This window comes from Cebus imitator, unplaced genomic scaffold (assembly GCF_001604975.1).
Source record: "Cebus imitator isolate Cc_AM_T3 unplaced genomic scaffold, Cebus_imitator-1.0 Scaffold18, whole genome shotgun sequence".
Lineage (NCBI taxonomy): Eukaryota > Metazoa > Chordata > Mammalia > Primates > Cebidae > Cebus > Cebus imitator.
Window position 1 is genome coordinate 8,471,200 of NW_016107333.1, and position 13,794 is coordinate 8,484,993.

At 42.3% G+C, this 13,794-nt stretch overlaps 1 protein-coding gene across 3 annotated transcripts in view; it reads left to right on the plus strand.

Moving 5' to 3' along the window:
- The window catches only part of CDK5RAP1 (CDK5 regulatory subunit associated protein 1), a 35,922-nt gene extending 32,828 nt beyond the window's left edge, over positions 1-3,094 (plus strand). For 2 of the 3 annotated variants that reach the window (XM_017514240.2, XM_017514264.2), the window contains 2 exons: positions 1,444-1,584; positions 2,817-3,094. In XM_017514240.2, coding sequence (XP_017369729.1) covers positions 1,444-1,584; positions 2,817-2,897 — 222 coding nt within the window. In that variant the 3' untranslated portion in view covers positions 2,898-3,094. The remainder of the gene's footprint in view (positions 1-1,443; positions 1,585-2,816) is intronic. The other variant, XM_017514248.2, reaches the window with a different exon arrangement.
- The last annotated feature ends 10,700 nt before the right edge of the window (positions 3,095-13,794 follow it).

The following is a 13,794-nucleotide window of genomic DNA, read 5'->3' on the forward strand; positions in this document are numbered from 1 at the left end:
TTTTTTGGGGTTTTGTTTTTTTTGTTTTTGTGTTTGAGATAGAGTCTCGGTCTTTTGCCCAGGCTGGAGTGCAGTGGAACAATCTCAGCTCGCTGCAACCTCCCCAGTCTAGTGATTCTTTTGATTCCCAAGTCTAGTGATTCTTTTGCCTCTGCCTCCCGAGTAGCTGGGACTACAGATGTATGCCATTACGCCCGGCTAATTTTTGTATTTTTAGTAGAGACGAGGTTTTGCCATGTTGGCCAGGCTGGTCTCAAATGCCTGACCTCAGGTGATTCACTCGCCTCAGCCTCCCAAAGTGCTGGGATTAGAGGCGTGAGCCACTACGCCTGGCCAGGAAAACTTTTATTCTAGGGATAGTGTAGCCTGACTACTAAGTTGTGGCCTTCTGTCAATAGTTGCTAGTGAATGTCCCAAGGAACCAATGAGAACTGTTTGGTGGTGGATTCCAAGCCATGTGTGAGTTCTGGGAACTGTTCAGTGGATAGTTCCCAGGTTACTCTCTTTGCCTGACTTCATGGAATTTTATGCTACATGTGCAAGTGTTAGTGTTCAGCAAAGACTAACAAGGACCCTCTGCATATTTCTGAAATTCTTTTTCCACTTTGCTCCCTCCTCTCTAGAATTTCACAATTGCTGACTATTTCAGGCTCCCTGAACCCTAATCCCTCTCTCTTCAGTGCAGGGAGGACCACTGTGCTGTGCTCGAGCTCTCCCCTCCTGCTTCACAGGCTTCTGTCTGGCATGTACCTTCTGGCAGAAAGCAGGGGTGATTGGCAGGCTCACTTCGTTTTCCTTTTCTCACAGTTCACAGTCTTGTATGATCTTTTGTCCAGTATCTAAAAACAGTTGTTTCATATATTTTGCTGGTTATTATTTATAAGGCTGAAGGGTAAACTTGTTTCTGCATCTTTATCATGGCTGGAAGAGAAGGATTTCTGTATACTCTAGAAGTTAATCCTGTCATAGTGATGTTAGTATCCGCCTGGCTCTGTCTTCTGTGTGTTGTGATGGAGACTCTGGCTTTCAGTCTGTCTATTCAGTAAGGGCAAGTAATCCAGGCCAAACAACCCCAGAACATTCCTGAGTGATTAGCATGAGACTGGGTAAAGTGAAAGTCGGTTTTCCAAATGTATCACTCATAAGTCTCTGGCTTTAGGACTGTTGGAGGTCCATTCCTGCAGAGGGCAGTTCTGCAAAGACTCATTGATTAATTGATTCATTACAATATAGTGGTAAAACTTTACAGAGTTTCAGTTGTGGGCCATACAGTGCCCTTGTTGGTGAAGCAGCAGCAAACACTGAGTCTTCAGTGATTCCTTGGTTAAGGAATGCTCTGTGGGTAAGACTCTTGGGGATCCGAGACAGAGAAGGCACAGTTTCTACCCATCAAAAATTTATGACTGTGACAAATCCATGAACTCTTCTCTCTTCTTTCTGCAGCTCAGCAAACGCTCTGCCACTGACCTGTGTGGCAGGAATGATGGAAACCTTAAGGTGATCTTCCCTGATGCAGAGATGGAGGATGTCAATAACCCTGGGCTCAGGGTCAGAGCCCAGCCTGGGGACTATGTGCTGGTGCAGGTGAGGAGTCCTTTTGGGCCTTCGGCTTGCACTGTGAGATGAGTGTTGGTTTGGAAATTTGTGGTAATCAAGTTTTTTCCTAGAGACACATTTTAGTAAAATAAAAATCTCTTCTCAACCAGCATAGTGGAAGGGCACTTTGGATTGAATTTTAGACTGGTCCTTACCAGTGTCTTCTTATTCTTCTTATCTTTTCTCCTGTCCTGGAAGGGTTCTTTGTGGGAATTTGGTGAGGCTGAAGTATGCAGTGGCATGTAGTTTATTGCTGAGGAGAGGCCAGGACGTGTAAGTGATTTTGAGTGAGTAGAGAGTATTGCCTGTGAGAGATCAGTATGATCTTTGTGATCTCTGATGCCTTAGGCCTCCCTAACGTACACATGCTCAAATTTCTTGGCTTTCCTCCTTGGACTCGCAGATCAGCCCTGTATGGGTGTGAGATTTTCCCTCTCTTTTTTTCTCCCTTTCACTGGTAATGTGCTTCTTTTCTTCTCTCCTTCCATTTCTCCCTTTCTTCTTCTTTCTCACATTGCTCATTTCTGCTACTGTCACCTTCCCTGCCTTGTTCTCTTGTCTGTTTTGCCTCAGAACTAGAAGCTGGCAGGATATGGACTGATGAGTTAGGCAGGACACAGACTGATGCTCCAGAGCATCCACAGAAGTTCCTTTGAGGGCAGGGAAAATGCCTGTTTTCTTTCTCTCTGTTTGCTCATTTTTATTTATTTTCTAGCTGCTAGGGCAATTCCAGGTACAAAATACGTACTCACTAAGTATTTACCAATCGACTGACTTGTTCTTATGTAAGAAATGTGACCATAGGTAACTTTGGGGTCACATTCTTTCAGCTCTCAATTGGTGGAGAGAGAATATTTCTCACCAAATGTTGGCTGTAAATATCCTAAGGAAGGATTTGACTGGCTCAGCCTTGGAGTTAGGAGGCAGGGTCTGTGATGGGCAATTCCACCTGAATTTTAGAGTTGGGGAGGAGCCATCTTCCAAGAGAAAAGGGAGAAATGGCTGGGACTGACCTGCTCTGACTTCTTAAATTATATACATTGCCAGTCCATGAGACATCTCTTCTGCCAGGATTGGGGGCACACAGGAGCCATGTGGTCTTTGCCAGCCGGTTGCCTCCATCAGGTTCCTTTTGGGGGCTTCTCCTCTAGAGGCTCCACTTTAAGTCCCAGTGGTACAGTCCTAGTTACCTTGCCTTCTTTTGACTGGTTTTCTTTCAGATCACCTCGGCTAGCTCTCAGACACTTAAGGGCTATGTTCTCTGCAGGACCACCCTGAAGGACTCCTCTGCATATTGCTGACCTGGGAGGATGGCCTCAGAGCTGACTTGGGCAGTCCTCCCCAACAGGAAGGGAAACATTGCTGGTCACTGAGGAAAGAGGCCATGAAGCTGTGGAGATGGGCTGCAAGGTGTGAAGCAACTTTATGTCAGTGGAAAACATGTCTCTTTGCTGCTATGTGAATAGCTTTTACAGTCATTAAATTTACCTAAAGTTAACCCTTTGTCTCTCACTTTTACTTCGTTTTTACCTTGGTTAGTGTTTCTGGAGTTTGCCCTGGAGTCTGTTAAGTGTTTTCCAACCCATTTTCTCCTGTGGACACTGCTACCTCTCTGATTTCCTCCCCTGGGCCTTAGGAGGCAGACTGAAGGAGAGGAAGGTAGGGAGAACCATTTGCTTGGGAAAACTGCTCTCGATCTTTCTGATGTTTTCATTGGATGCCACTGACTTAGCTGCTTATCGCTGCATTTTATTTTGTGTGTTTTACCTGAGGATTTCCCTCATGGACCTCTTTTTTTCTGGCACCAAAGTTGACTTTTAAATTGTCCTAAAGCCACTTAAGCAAAAAACTTGATAAAACACTCTACTTTCCTTTACAACCCCCAACACAAACAAATTATTTGTTGGAATTTTTTTTTTTTTTTTTTTTTTGAGACAGTCTTGCTCTGTCACCCAGGCTGGAGTGCTGTGGCCCTATCTTGGCTCACTACAACCGCTGCCTCCCTGGTTCAACCAGTTCTCCTGCCTCAGCCTCCTGAGTAGCTGGGACTACAGGCTTGTGCCTGGCTAGTTTTTAGTATTTTTAGTAGAGATGGGGTTTCACCATGTTAGCCTGGATGTTCTTGATCTCTTGACCTCTTGATCTGCCTGCCTTGGCCTCCCAAAGGGCTGGGATTACAGACATGAGCCACCCACTGGCCAAAATTTGTTTTTTTTTACATGAGGTGAAACAACGTTGTCTGGGTACGGTGGCTCACACCTGTAAGCCCAGCATTTTGGGAGGCTGGGGCGTGTGGATCACTTGAGCTCAGGAGTTTGAGACCTGCCTGGCCAACATGGTGAAACCCTGACTCTGCTAAGAAACAAACAGAAGTTAACTGGGCATGGTGGCGGGTGCCTGTAGTCCCAGCTACTCAGGAAGCTGAGGCAGGAGAATCACTGAACCTGGGAGGTGGAGGCTGTAGTGAGCTGAGATAATGTCACTATCTTCCAGCCTGGGAGACGGAGTCAGACTCTTGTCTTAAGAAAAAAGAAACTATTAATTCAAAATGCAAGTTGGGCATGGTGGCTTATACCAGTAATCCTACCGCTTTGGGGGCTGTGGCGGGCGGATTGCTTGAGTCCAGGAGTTGGAGACCAACCTGAGCAACGTGGTGAGACCCTGTCTTTATAAAAAAAAAAATTAGCTGGGTGTGGTGGTGCAGGCCTATAGTCCCAGCTGCTTGGGAGGCTGAAGTGGGAGGATCACTTAAGCCCAGGAGATAGAGGCTGCTGTGATCACAGTGAGCTGTGATCATACTGCCACAATCTAGCCTGGGTGACAGAGCAAGACCCTTTCTCAAATAAATAAAAAACAAGAAAGACCAACAAAGCTTACATATATGGATTATCTCTATCACTCATTTCTTTTTTTTTAAAAAATATATATTTTATTGCATTATAGGTTTTGGGGTACATGTGAAGAACATGCAAGATTGTTGCATAGGTACATACATGGCAATGTGGTTTGCTGCCTTCCTCCTCATCACCTATATCTGGCATTTCTCCCCATGTTATTCCTCCCCAACTTCCCATCCCCCTCTATCACTCATTTCTTTAAAAGTTTTCATGAGTATTCAGTCAAAACCATCTGTCTGAATTTCCAAGTGGACCACAGGACTGTAGATTGTCTTGGAATGTCCTCAGAAGGCTCTGTGATGGATCAGGCACAGAGTAAAAACCTGAGTCCTTTATTCAAATGGAGGAGGAAAAGACAAGGACAGAAGAAGCTTTTCTTTTTTTTTCCTTTTTTTTTTTCAGAGTCTTGTTCTGTTACCAAAGCTGGAGTGCAGTGGCGCCGTCTCAGCTCACTGCAACCTCTGCCTCCCGGGTTCAAGTAATTCTCCTGCCTCAACCTCCCAAGTAGCTGGGATTACAGGCACCCACCACCATGCCCAGCTAATTGTTTTTTTTTTTTTTTTGTAATTTTAGTAGAGACAGGGTTTCACCATGTTGACCAAGCTGGTCTCGAACTCCTAACTTCAGGTGATTCACCCACCTTGGCCTTCCAAGGTGCTGGGATTATGGGGGTGATCCACTGTGCCTGCCCACTTTACTGTTACATAAATCATTTGATATTCTTCAATGAGATTTGTCTGTTCTTCCCCATTTATTTATTAAATCATTTATTTATATCAGTAGGAACTGCTGGATATTTATTTTAAACTTTGAGTTATAATCCAACACTACTTAATTTTTTGGTGAAATTGTTTCTGCTTTGGCCTTTGGCAGCTCTCTCCCTCAGCCCTGCATCCCTTTGGCACGTCTCCGTCAACTGTGATTTTATTTACTTATTAGAAGCACTTTTCTTACTTTCAGGAACTATGAGTTGCTCTAGGATCATCTTTTATATTTCCTCTCTAGTCCTAGAATGAGACATTTCTCCAAGGAGCCCTGATTGATGACTTTGATAGGTATTAGGAACCAACATCTGGGTGCTAGGTGTACATGGAGGTGCTGCGGGTTGGAAGGATTTTTGTTTTTTAAATAGAGGTCAAATATGTGTAACATAAAAATAACCTTTCTTCAGGGAGCAATTCAGTGGCATTTAGTAGTTTCACAGTGTTGTGCAGCCATTACCTTTGTCTTGTTCCAAACATTTCTATTACAGGAAAAATAAAATCCCCAAAAACCAACCATACCCATTAAGCAGTTACTCAACAGTACACATACCCTCCACTTCAGGAGACCAACATGCTGTATTGTTTCTATGGATTTGCCTATTCTTAATATTTCTTATGGGCTGGGCATGGGGGCTCACACCTGTAATCCCAGCATTTTGGGAGACCTAGGTGGGAGGATTGCCTGAGTCCAGAAGTTCAAGACCAGCCTGGGCAACATAGGGAAACCCTGTCTCTACAAAAAATCAAAAACTAGCCAGGTGTAGAGGCACGCTCCTGTGGTCCTAGCTACCCAAGAGGCTGAGGTGGAAGATTGCTTGAGCCCAGGAGGTCAAGGTGGCAGTAAGCCATGATCATGCCTCTACACTCCAGCCTGAGTGGCAGAACAAGACTATGTCTCAAAAAAAAAAAAAAGTATATATATATGTAATATGAACTGAAGCTTACAATGTATGTTTTGTGCTTCGTTTCTTTCATTCAGCAGGATGTTTTTGAGGTTCATCCATACTACAGCATTTGTCAGTATGTCACACCCTTATGGCTGAATGCTATTTCATACCATATTTGTTTATTCTTTCCTCCATAGATAAATGTTTGAGTTGTTTACACCTTTTGGCTATTGTGAAGAGTCACTACCTGTGACTATTCACCTGTCACTTATGAATAGTCAGGCCAGTACCTCCCATAATCAGTCCCACTGTGATAAACAGCAATACAAGTCACCCAGCTTTTCTACCTAAACACCTGGGAATCATTCTTGATTCCTCCTGCTCTCTGTCATCAACAATCAGTTCTGTTGATTTGGCCTCAAGAGCCTCTCTCTCATCTGAATGTTTCTCTCCATCACCATCCTAGTCCATGACACAATCATCATTTACCAGGGCAACTGACTTCTCTGCTTCTACCCTTTTGCCACCTATAAGCCAGTCTCCACCTGGCAGCCAGGGTGCTCTTTATAAAACACATATCCTCCCAATCAAAACCCTTTCAGCCATTGGAGAGGATGGAAAAGTCAGAACCCTCATACATTGCTGGTGGGAATGTAGAAATGGTCCGGTTACTGTGAAAACAGGTTGACTTTCTCAAAAAGTTACATAGAATTATATGATCCAGCAGTTCCACTCTTAGGGATGTGAAAGTGAAGCAGGAATTTCCCTGACCCCTTTGCAGGACTCGTGACAGGCATGCTCCCGTTTACTCAGGCTGCTGCTCTCAACTCCTTGAGGGAGGGAGCACGTAAGCAAAAGAGGCATGGACTGGAGGCCACGAGCACTGGAACCAGCTGGCCACTTTGGCACCAGCAGGGGCAAACTCCACTCACTCCTGGAAGGGAGCGCACAGGTGAGTGGGTGCAGGAGATGGGGCGAGTGCTTTTGGGTGCAGGCAGGAGCAAACTCTGTGCAGTCTCCACCTCTGTGTGTTCATCTTGGGTTTGGGGGTGCCTATGAGTCTGGAAGCCCCAGTGGGCATGTTACAGTACTCTTTTAGCTCTGCCATCTGCAGACGGCTTGAGTTGTTAACAGCTCAGTGGGCCCTTTTGTATCTGCACTTGCTCCCAAGCTCTTGTTTGGGGTCCAGGAAAAATGAGGTTACACAAATAAATCGATGGATGGTAAATGTGGGGGGTTTTATTGCCAGTGAAAGTGGCTCTTGGGGGGAAGGGGAGCTGAAAGGGGGTCAGGAAGTGGAGGGCGGGTAACCTCCTGAAGTCTAGCTGTCTCCAGCAGGATTCTTCTCTGAAGTTACACTGTCAGGCTGTTTCTCTGAAGTCAAGGCATGTCTCTCTGATGTCCAGCTGAGTCTTCCTCTCTGCCAGCTGAGTCTGCGGTCTTTATAGTCACAGGATGGGGTGGGGCAGGGCCGTGGTGGTTTAGGAAAAGGCAATAATTGAGCGAGAACACAGGGATGTAAGTTCTCACCTTGGGCCTTGGTCTCAGGCTTTTTTTGGCTTAGGGCTGGGGCTTTGCCAGGGATCCCACTCTTTTCTGCCTAGAATTTCTCTGCCTCCTGTCCCTATGAAAAAAAAAAAAATAAATAAATCTTAGGGCTCCCAAATCACTAAGCTAAAGGGAAAAGTCAAGCTGGGAACTGCTTAGGGCAAACCTGCCTCACGTTCTATTCAAAGTCATCCCTCTGCTCACTGAGATAAATGCATATCTGATTGCTTTCCTTGGAAAGATTGATCAGAAACTCAAAAGAATGCAACCATTTGTCTCTCACCTACCTGTGACCTGGAAGCCCCCTCCCTGCTTGCGTTGTCCCACCTTTCTGGACCGAACCAATATACATCTTACATATATTGATTTCATGTCTCACTAAAATGCATAAAATCAAACTGTGCCCCGCCCACCTTGGACTCATGTTGTCAGGACCTCCTAAGGCTAGCGTGTTATGTGTGTGTCCTCAACCTTGGCAAAATAAACTTTGTAAATTAACTGAGACTATTCGGGGTTCACATTTTGATAACCCCGAAGGGATTCTGAGAGGAGGTGCCCTTGACCTTTGACCAATCTCCTATCAATTTGTTATTGCAAACTAAATATGGCCTGAGGACTCTGTATGTCTTTTTTTTTTTTTTAAGATGGGGTTTCACCATGATGGCCAGGCTGGTCTTGAACTATTCACCTCAGGTGATCCACCCACCTCAGCCTCCCAAAGTGCTAGGATTAGAGGAGTGAGCCACCGCACCTGGCCAGGACTCTGTATTTCTATATTTGAGTCCTTGTGGATGAATGGTAACCTAGCTTAACAGGCAGACAAGATTGCAAACTTAGTAGTATGTGCCTCTAACACTCACAGACGGCTAATTGTTCAAACTGTGTTCAAATAAGGCAGACGCCAACCTGTAACCAATCCAGCTGTTTCTGTACCTCACTGCCAATTTCTGTACATCATTTCCCATTTTTGGTTTATAAAAGTGTTCTGAACATGAGATATCCCTGAAGTCTCTCTGAATCTGCTGTGATTCTGGAGTCTGCCCAATTCACAAATCATGCATTCCTCAATTAAACTTCTTTAAATTTAATTCAGCTGAAGTTTTTCTTTTAACAAGTGCTTAGTACCAGCTTGAGCTATCTTTATGGATCAAACCAATAGGATAATTTGCTGAGGCCTGGAAGAACCCCCTCCAGAGAATCCCTGATCTCCCAAAATTTGGTCAAGATCTAAAGTTTATTTTGCTGTACCACTCCTCTTTTTGGGGAGTTTTCCTTCCAACACAAGGAATTCAAGTTTTTCCTGCTTCCATGACAATGGAAGGCAGGTAATTCCTTTCTGGAGTTTGAGCTCCCTTCCAGTAGGGAAGATGAATTTGAATTTTTTCCTGCCTCTAGGATGATAGAGAGCAGTTTTCAGCCTGAGAACCTGAGACTCACCCCTAGGTAAGTAACTGAATTGGGGTTTGTCTTGGCTAACGTTAAGATTAACAGGCTCGGCAAGGTGGCTCATGCCTGTAATCCTAGCACTTTGGGTGGCGGAGGTGGGTGGATCACCTGAGGTTGAGAATTCGAGACCAGCCTGACCAACATGGAGAAACCTCACCTCTACTAAGAATACAAAATTAGCTGGGCATGGAAGTGTGTGCCTGTAATCCCAGCTACTTGGGAGGCTGAGGCAGGAGAATCGCTTGAACCCAGGAGGTAGAGGTTGCAGTGAGCTGAGATCGTGCCATTGCACTCCAGCCTGGGCAACAATGGCGAATGTTTTTTTTTCTTTTTTAAAGATCAACAACCAGCTGGTCTTAATTTCTCCTTACAATTAGAGTGCTCAGTAATTGTGTAAGTTGTGGCATTGATTGTTCTGCTTAACTGCTTTATTTTTTGTTGTTTGTTTGTTTCTGTTTTTGTTGTTTTTGTCTTCTTCACATTGGGTTTGATCAACTGTCTGACTTGATCAAATCTGAAGGAGTGTTCCAAAGTATGGGAATAAGGCCTCTAAGATGGCTAAATTCTCTCTCTCACACACACAAAAGGTTGTGTGGTAGGGGTAGAAAAATGGCCAGCAAAAAGAAAAAAAAAAGAAAAAATTTTGAATACTCAAGATGCTTTATTTATATTTATATAACAAGGCCACCTTTTTGCTAGCCAGGCAAAACTGAAAGAGCAATGTCTGTCACCTCACCCTGCAGTTCCATAGTTAAGGGTTCTACCTTTTTTTTTTTTTCCCACCGTGACAGCCTGGGTTTGGTTCCTAAATGAAGCTCTTTCTGGTTTGATACTTGGTACTTCTGAAATAGCAGCAATCATTCCAGCTGAAATATGGTAATGAGATTTAAAAATATTTTTTTAAAAGAGCTCAGTGGTTAAAGGTCAGCTTAATTAAAAGCTAACATCCAAGATGTGTGTATGCATTTGTATTTAAAAGGCCTTCATGCTTTTGTTTTTGATTTTGTTTAGCACCTTTTTTTTTTTTGAGCAAAAGGTTTTTTTCTTCTCAGTTGACTGAATTCTGTTTTCTTCATTTACTTCTGCTATCTCTCATTTCTCTTGCACCCTCTGCTGCATGAGGGACCTAAATAGTTTATAATAGCCTGGGGTTTCTTAAAGAAAAAGAAGGTGCCAGACTTTCTTTTGGGGAGAAACCTCTGTTTTTCCTTATGGAACCCCAAAAATATAAGCAGAAAAATTTGTCTCAGCTCTTAAACTGCTTATTTTTGTATTGTGTTACCTGTTTTTTTTTGACAAAAATAGTTATTGCAACAGATGCTACTCTTGGGTTTTAAAAGAAGAGTGTAGTTTAGACACTTAGAAATGTCTTTGCTTAACAATTTAAGTGCACTATAAAAGCATCATGGGGTCTAGCCTCATAATAATTCTCCCTTTTTGGAGACTCAAGATTCAGTGTGGGTTCTGCCCAGAGCTCAAAGATCCAGTTAAAAGATAAGTAGTCTCTATCTAAATAAAATTTGTCTCTTCATACCAACCTGTGATAGATTTCTATAATTTTATGTTTGATTTGGCATCCATCTTTAATTTCCCTTAAGTACCAACAGAGTTTTGCTCTCTCTCTGTACATTGAAATGTAAATTTTTCTATCTGATTTTTCATCTAAGAGTTGTTTTATTCAATATATAGATTTAAGGCTATTAACCTGACAACTGCCAGGGTAATGAAACAGGTTATCAAGAGTTTGCAAATCTAAGGCAGGAAAAAAAGTAGGTCTTATGAATCTATAAGATGTACGTCTATTGGTATGCCTAATACAGCTATGTATTTATGTGTTGTGTACATAATGTTTCATTACTAAAAATACATAAAGAGGTCTAATTAATTGGCTTAAAGAAAAATAAAAGTGCTCAAATCAAATACTTTATCAGAAAAAAAGGAAAGACTAATCAAATGCTTTTTCAAGTTTACATGACTTGAAGTAAAATCTTTAATAAATAAGGTAGCTTTAAATTATTGGTAAAGTAATATTAGAAATGTCTTAAGAATTGCCAGTGTCCATTTTTGTTTTCATCAAGCAGTTTTTTCGATCAAGCAATTTCATATGTATCCTGCCAGATACTATGAGGTGTCAAAATCTGGCATAGGAGTTACAAAACTATAAACCCAGCCCAAAATAGAATGATCTTTGCCTGTGTAATTTTTGATAAACAAGACATTGATATTTGTTTAATGAAAATAGCTACATCTTGAATTATTTAGTATAATTATCATAATTGCTAATCTTGTGCCTTTAGGCAGTCTAGTCCACAGGCAATACGGAGGTTTGTTTTGGGACAATACTGTTACTGTCTTTGTTTCAAAGCTAAACTATAAAGTAAGTTCCTCCCAAAGTTAGTTTGGCCTATGCCCAGGAATGAACAAGGACAACTTGGGGGTTAGAAGCAAGATGGAGTCAGTTAGGTTATATTTTTCAAACTGTCTCAGTTATAATTTTGCAGTGGTGAGTTTCATAACTTTGATGACTATTGCAGTTTTCATAAATAATCTAGGTAAACAATTAAAGTAATTAGGTAAATGTAATGGCATAAATACTTGTAGACAAACTTGTCATAATGTAGAATCTAAAGTTATATTAAATTAAATAATAGATATTTCATTACTTGGGTATTTTCCAATAAAAATACATTGTAGGAAAACATTCTTTCTAAAAAAAAAGTCGTTTTTAAAAAGGTAAAATAATTTCGTCTGATTGGAAGCTTGTTTAAACATTATGTATAAAATAAGGTTAAAGGAAATAAGAGAGACATAATGAAATCTATAGAAATAAACAGGTATTTTTTGGTAAGAAAGCTTAAAGAGAAATAATTCTACATGAGGAAGAATTTTATATTGTAAATTTAGTCCTAGAATAAGATGACTGGTTGTTTAAGAGAGGGGGCATGTCCAGGACAAACCAGAAAGTCCAAGTATATTATGACTGGTCTGTGTAAGTCACAAAAGGATTTATTAAAACAAAACCAAATACTTTTATATAATTAAGTTGTCTATAATTAAAGAGAAACTGTAATAGTCTTTCTAGACATTGGGTTTGAAGTTAAAAAATTTATACCTTGCAAACTGAAGGTAGACATCTTAAACTTCAGAAGGAAATATCTTTTTTTTTTTTTTTTTTTTTTTGAGATGGAGTTTCGCTCTTGTTACCCAGGCTGGAGTGCAATAGCACAATCTCGGCTCACCGCAACCTCCGCCTCCTGGGTTCAGGCAATTTTCCTTCCTCAGCCTCCTGAGTAGCTGGGATTACAGGCACGTGCCACCATGCCCAGCCAATTTTTTGTAGTTTTTAGTAGAGCTGGGGTTTCACCGTGTTGACCAGGATGGTCTCGATCTCTTGACCTCGTGATCCACCCGCCTCGGCCTCCCAAAGTGCTGGGATTACAGGCGTGAGCCACCGCGCCCGGCCAGAAGGAAATATCTTAAACTTCAGAAGAAAATAACAACAACCTATCTACATACGTAAGCCACTTTCATACCTGCCTACTGATATATGGATTTCAGAGTAATGTGGCCTATATCCATTTTCCAGAATTGTTCTTTTGTTTATTGTTGTTTTTCTCCCTTGCTCCCTCTGTTTTCTCTTCATAGGACATGACACTTTACAACCCACCAAAAATGAGCTTTCCTAATAACTTGGGACCTACCTGTCTAGGAAGAAATCATCCTAGCCATGATAGATCAGATGAAACCTGAAAGCAGAGACTCATTTTCTTTTAAAATGCTTTCTCCAAAAGATTTTATTTTATGTATGTATGTACTTATTTATTTGAGACAGAATTTCACTCTTGTTGCCCAGGCTGGAGTGCAATGGTGTGATCTTGGCTCACTGCAACCTCTGCCTTTAGGGTTCAAGTGATTCTCCTGCCTCAGCCTCCCAAGTAGCTGGGATTACAGGCATATGCCACCATGCCCGGCTAATTTTGTATTTTTAGTAGAGACGGGGTTTCACCATGTTGGTCAGGCTGATCTCGAACTCCCCACCTCAGGTGATCCACCCGCCTCAGTCTCCCAAAGTGCTGGGATTATGGAAATGAGCCACCATGCCTGGCCACTCTAAAAGATTTTATTTTAAAGGGGAGGGGGTGGGAAATGTGAAAGAAAAAAATAAATCTTGGGGCCCCCAAATCACTAAGCTAAAGGAAAAAGCCAAGCTGGGAACTGCTTAGGGAAAACCTGCCTCCCATTCTATTCAAAGTCTTCCCTCTGTTCACTGAGATAAATTCATATCTGATTGCCTTCCTTGGAAAGGTTAACCAGAAACTCAAAAGAATGCAACTGTTTTGCTCTCACCTACCTGTGACCTGGAAGCCCCCTCCCTGCTTGAGTTGTCCCACCTTTCTGGATGGAATCAATGTACATCTTACATATGTTGATAAATATTTCATGTCTCCCTAAAATGTATAAAAACCAAGCTGTGTCCTGACAACCTTGGACACCTGTCGTCAGGACCTCCTGAGGCTGTGTCACAGGCATGCATCCTCAATCTTGGCAAAATATACTTTCTAAATTAACTGAAGCCCAGGTGCAGTGGCTCATGCTTATAATCCCAGAACTTTGGGAGGCTGAGGTGGGCGTATCAGTTGAGGTCAGCAGCTCAAA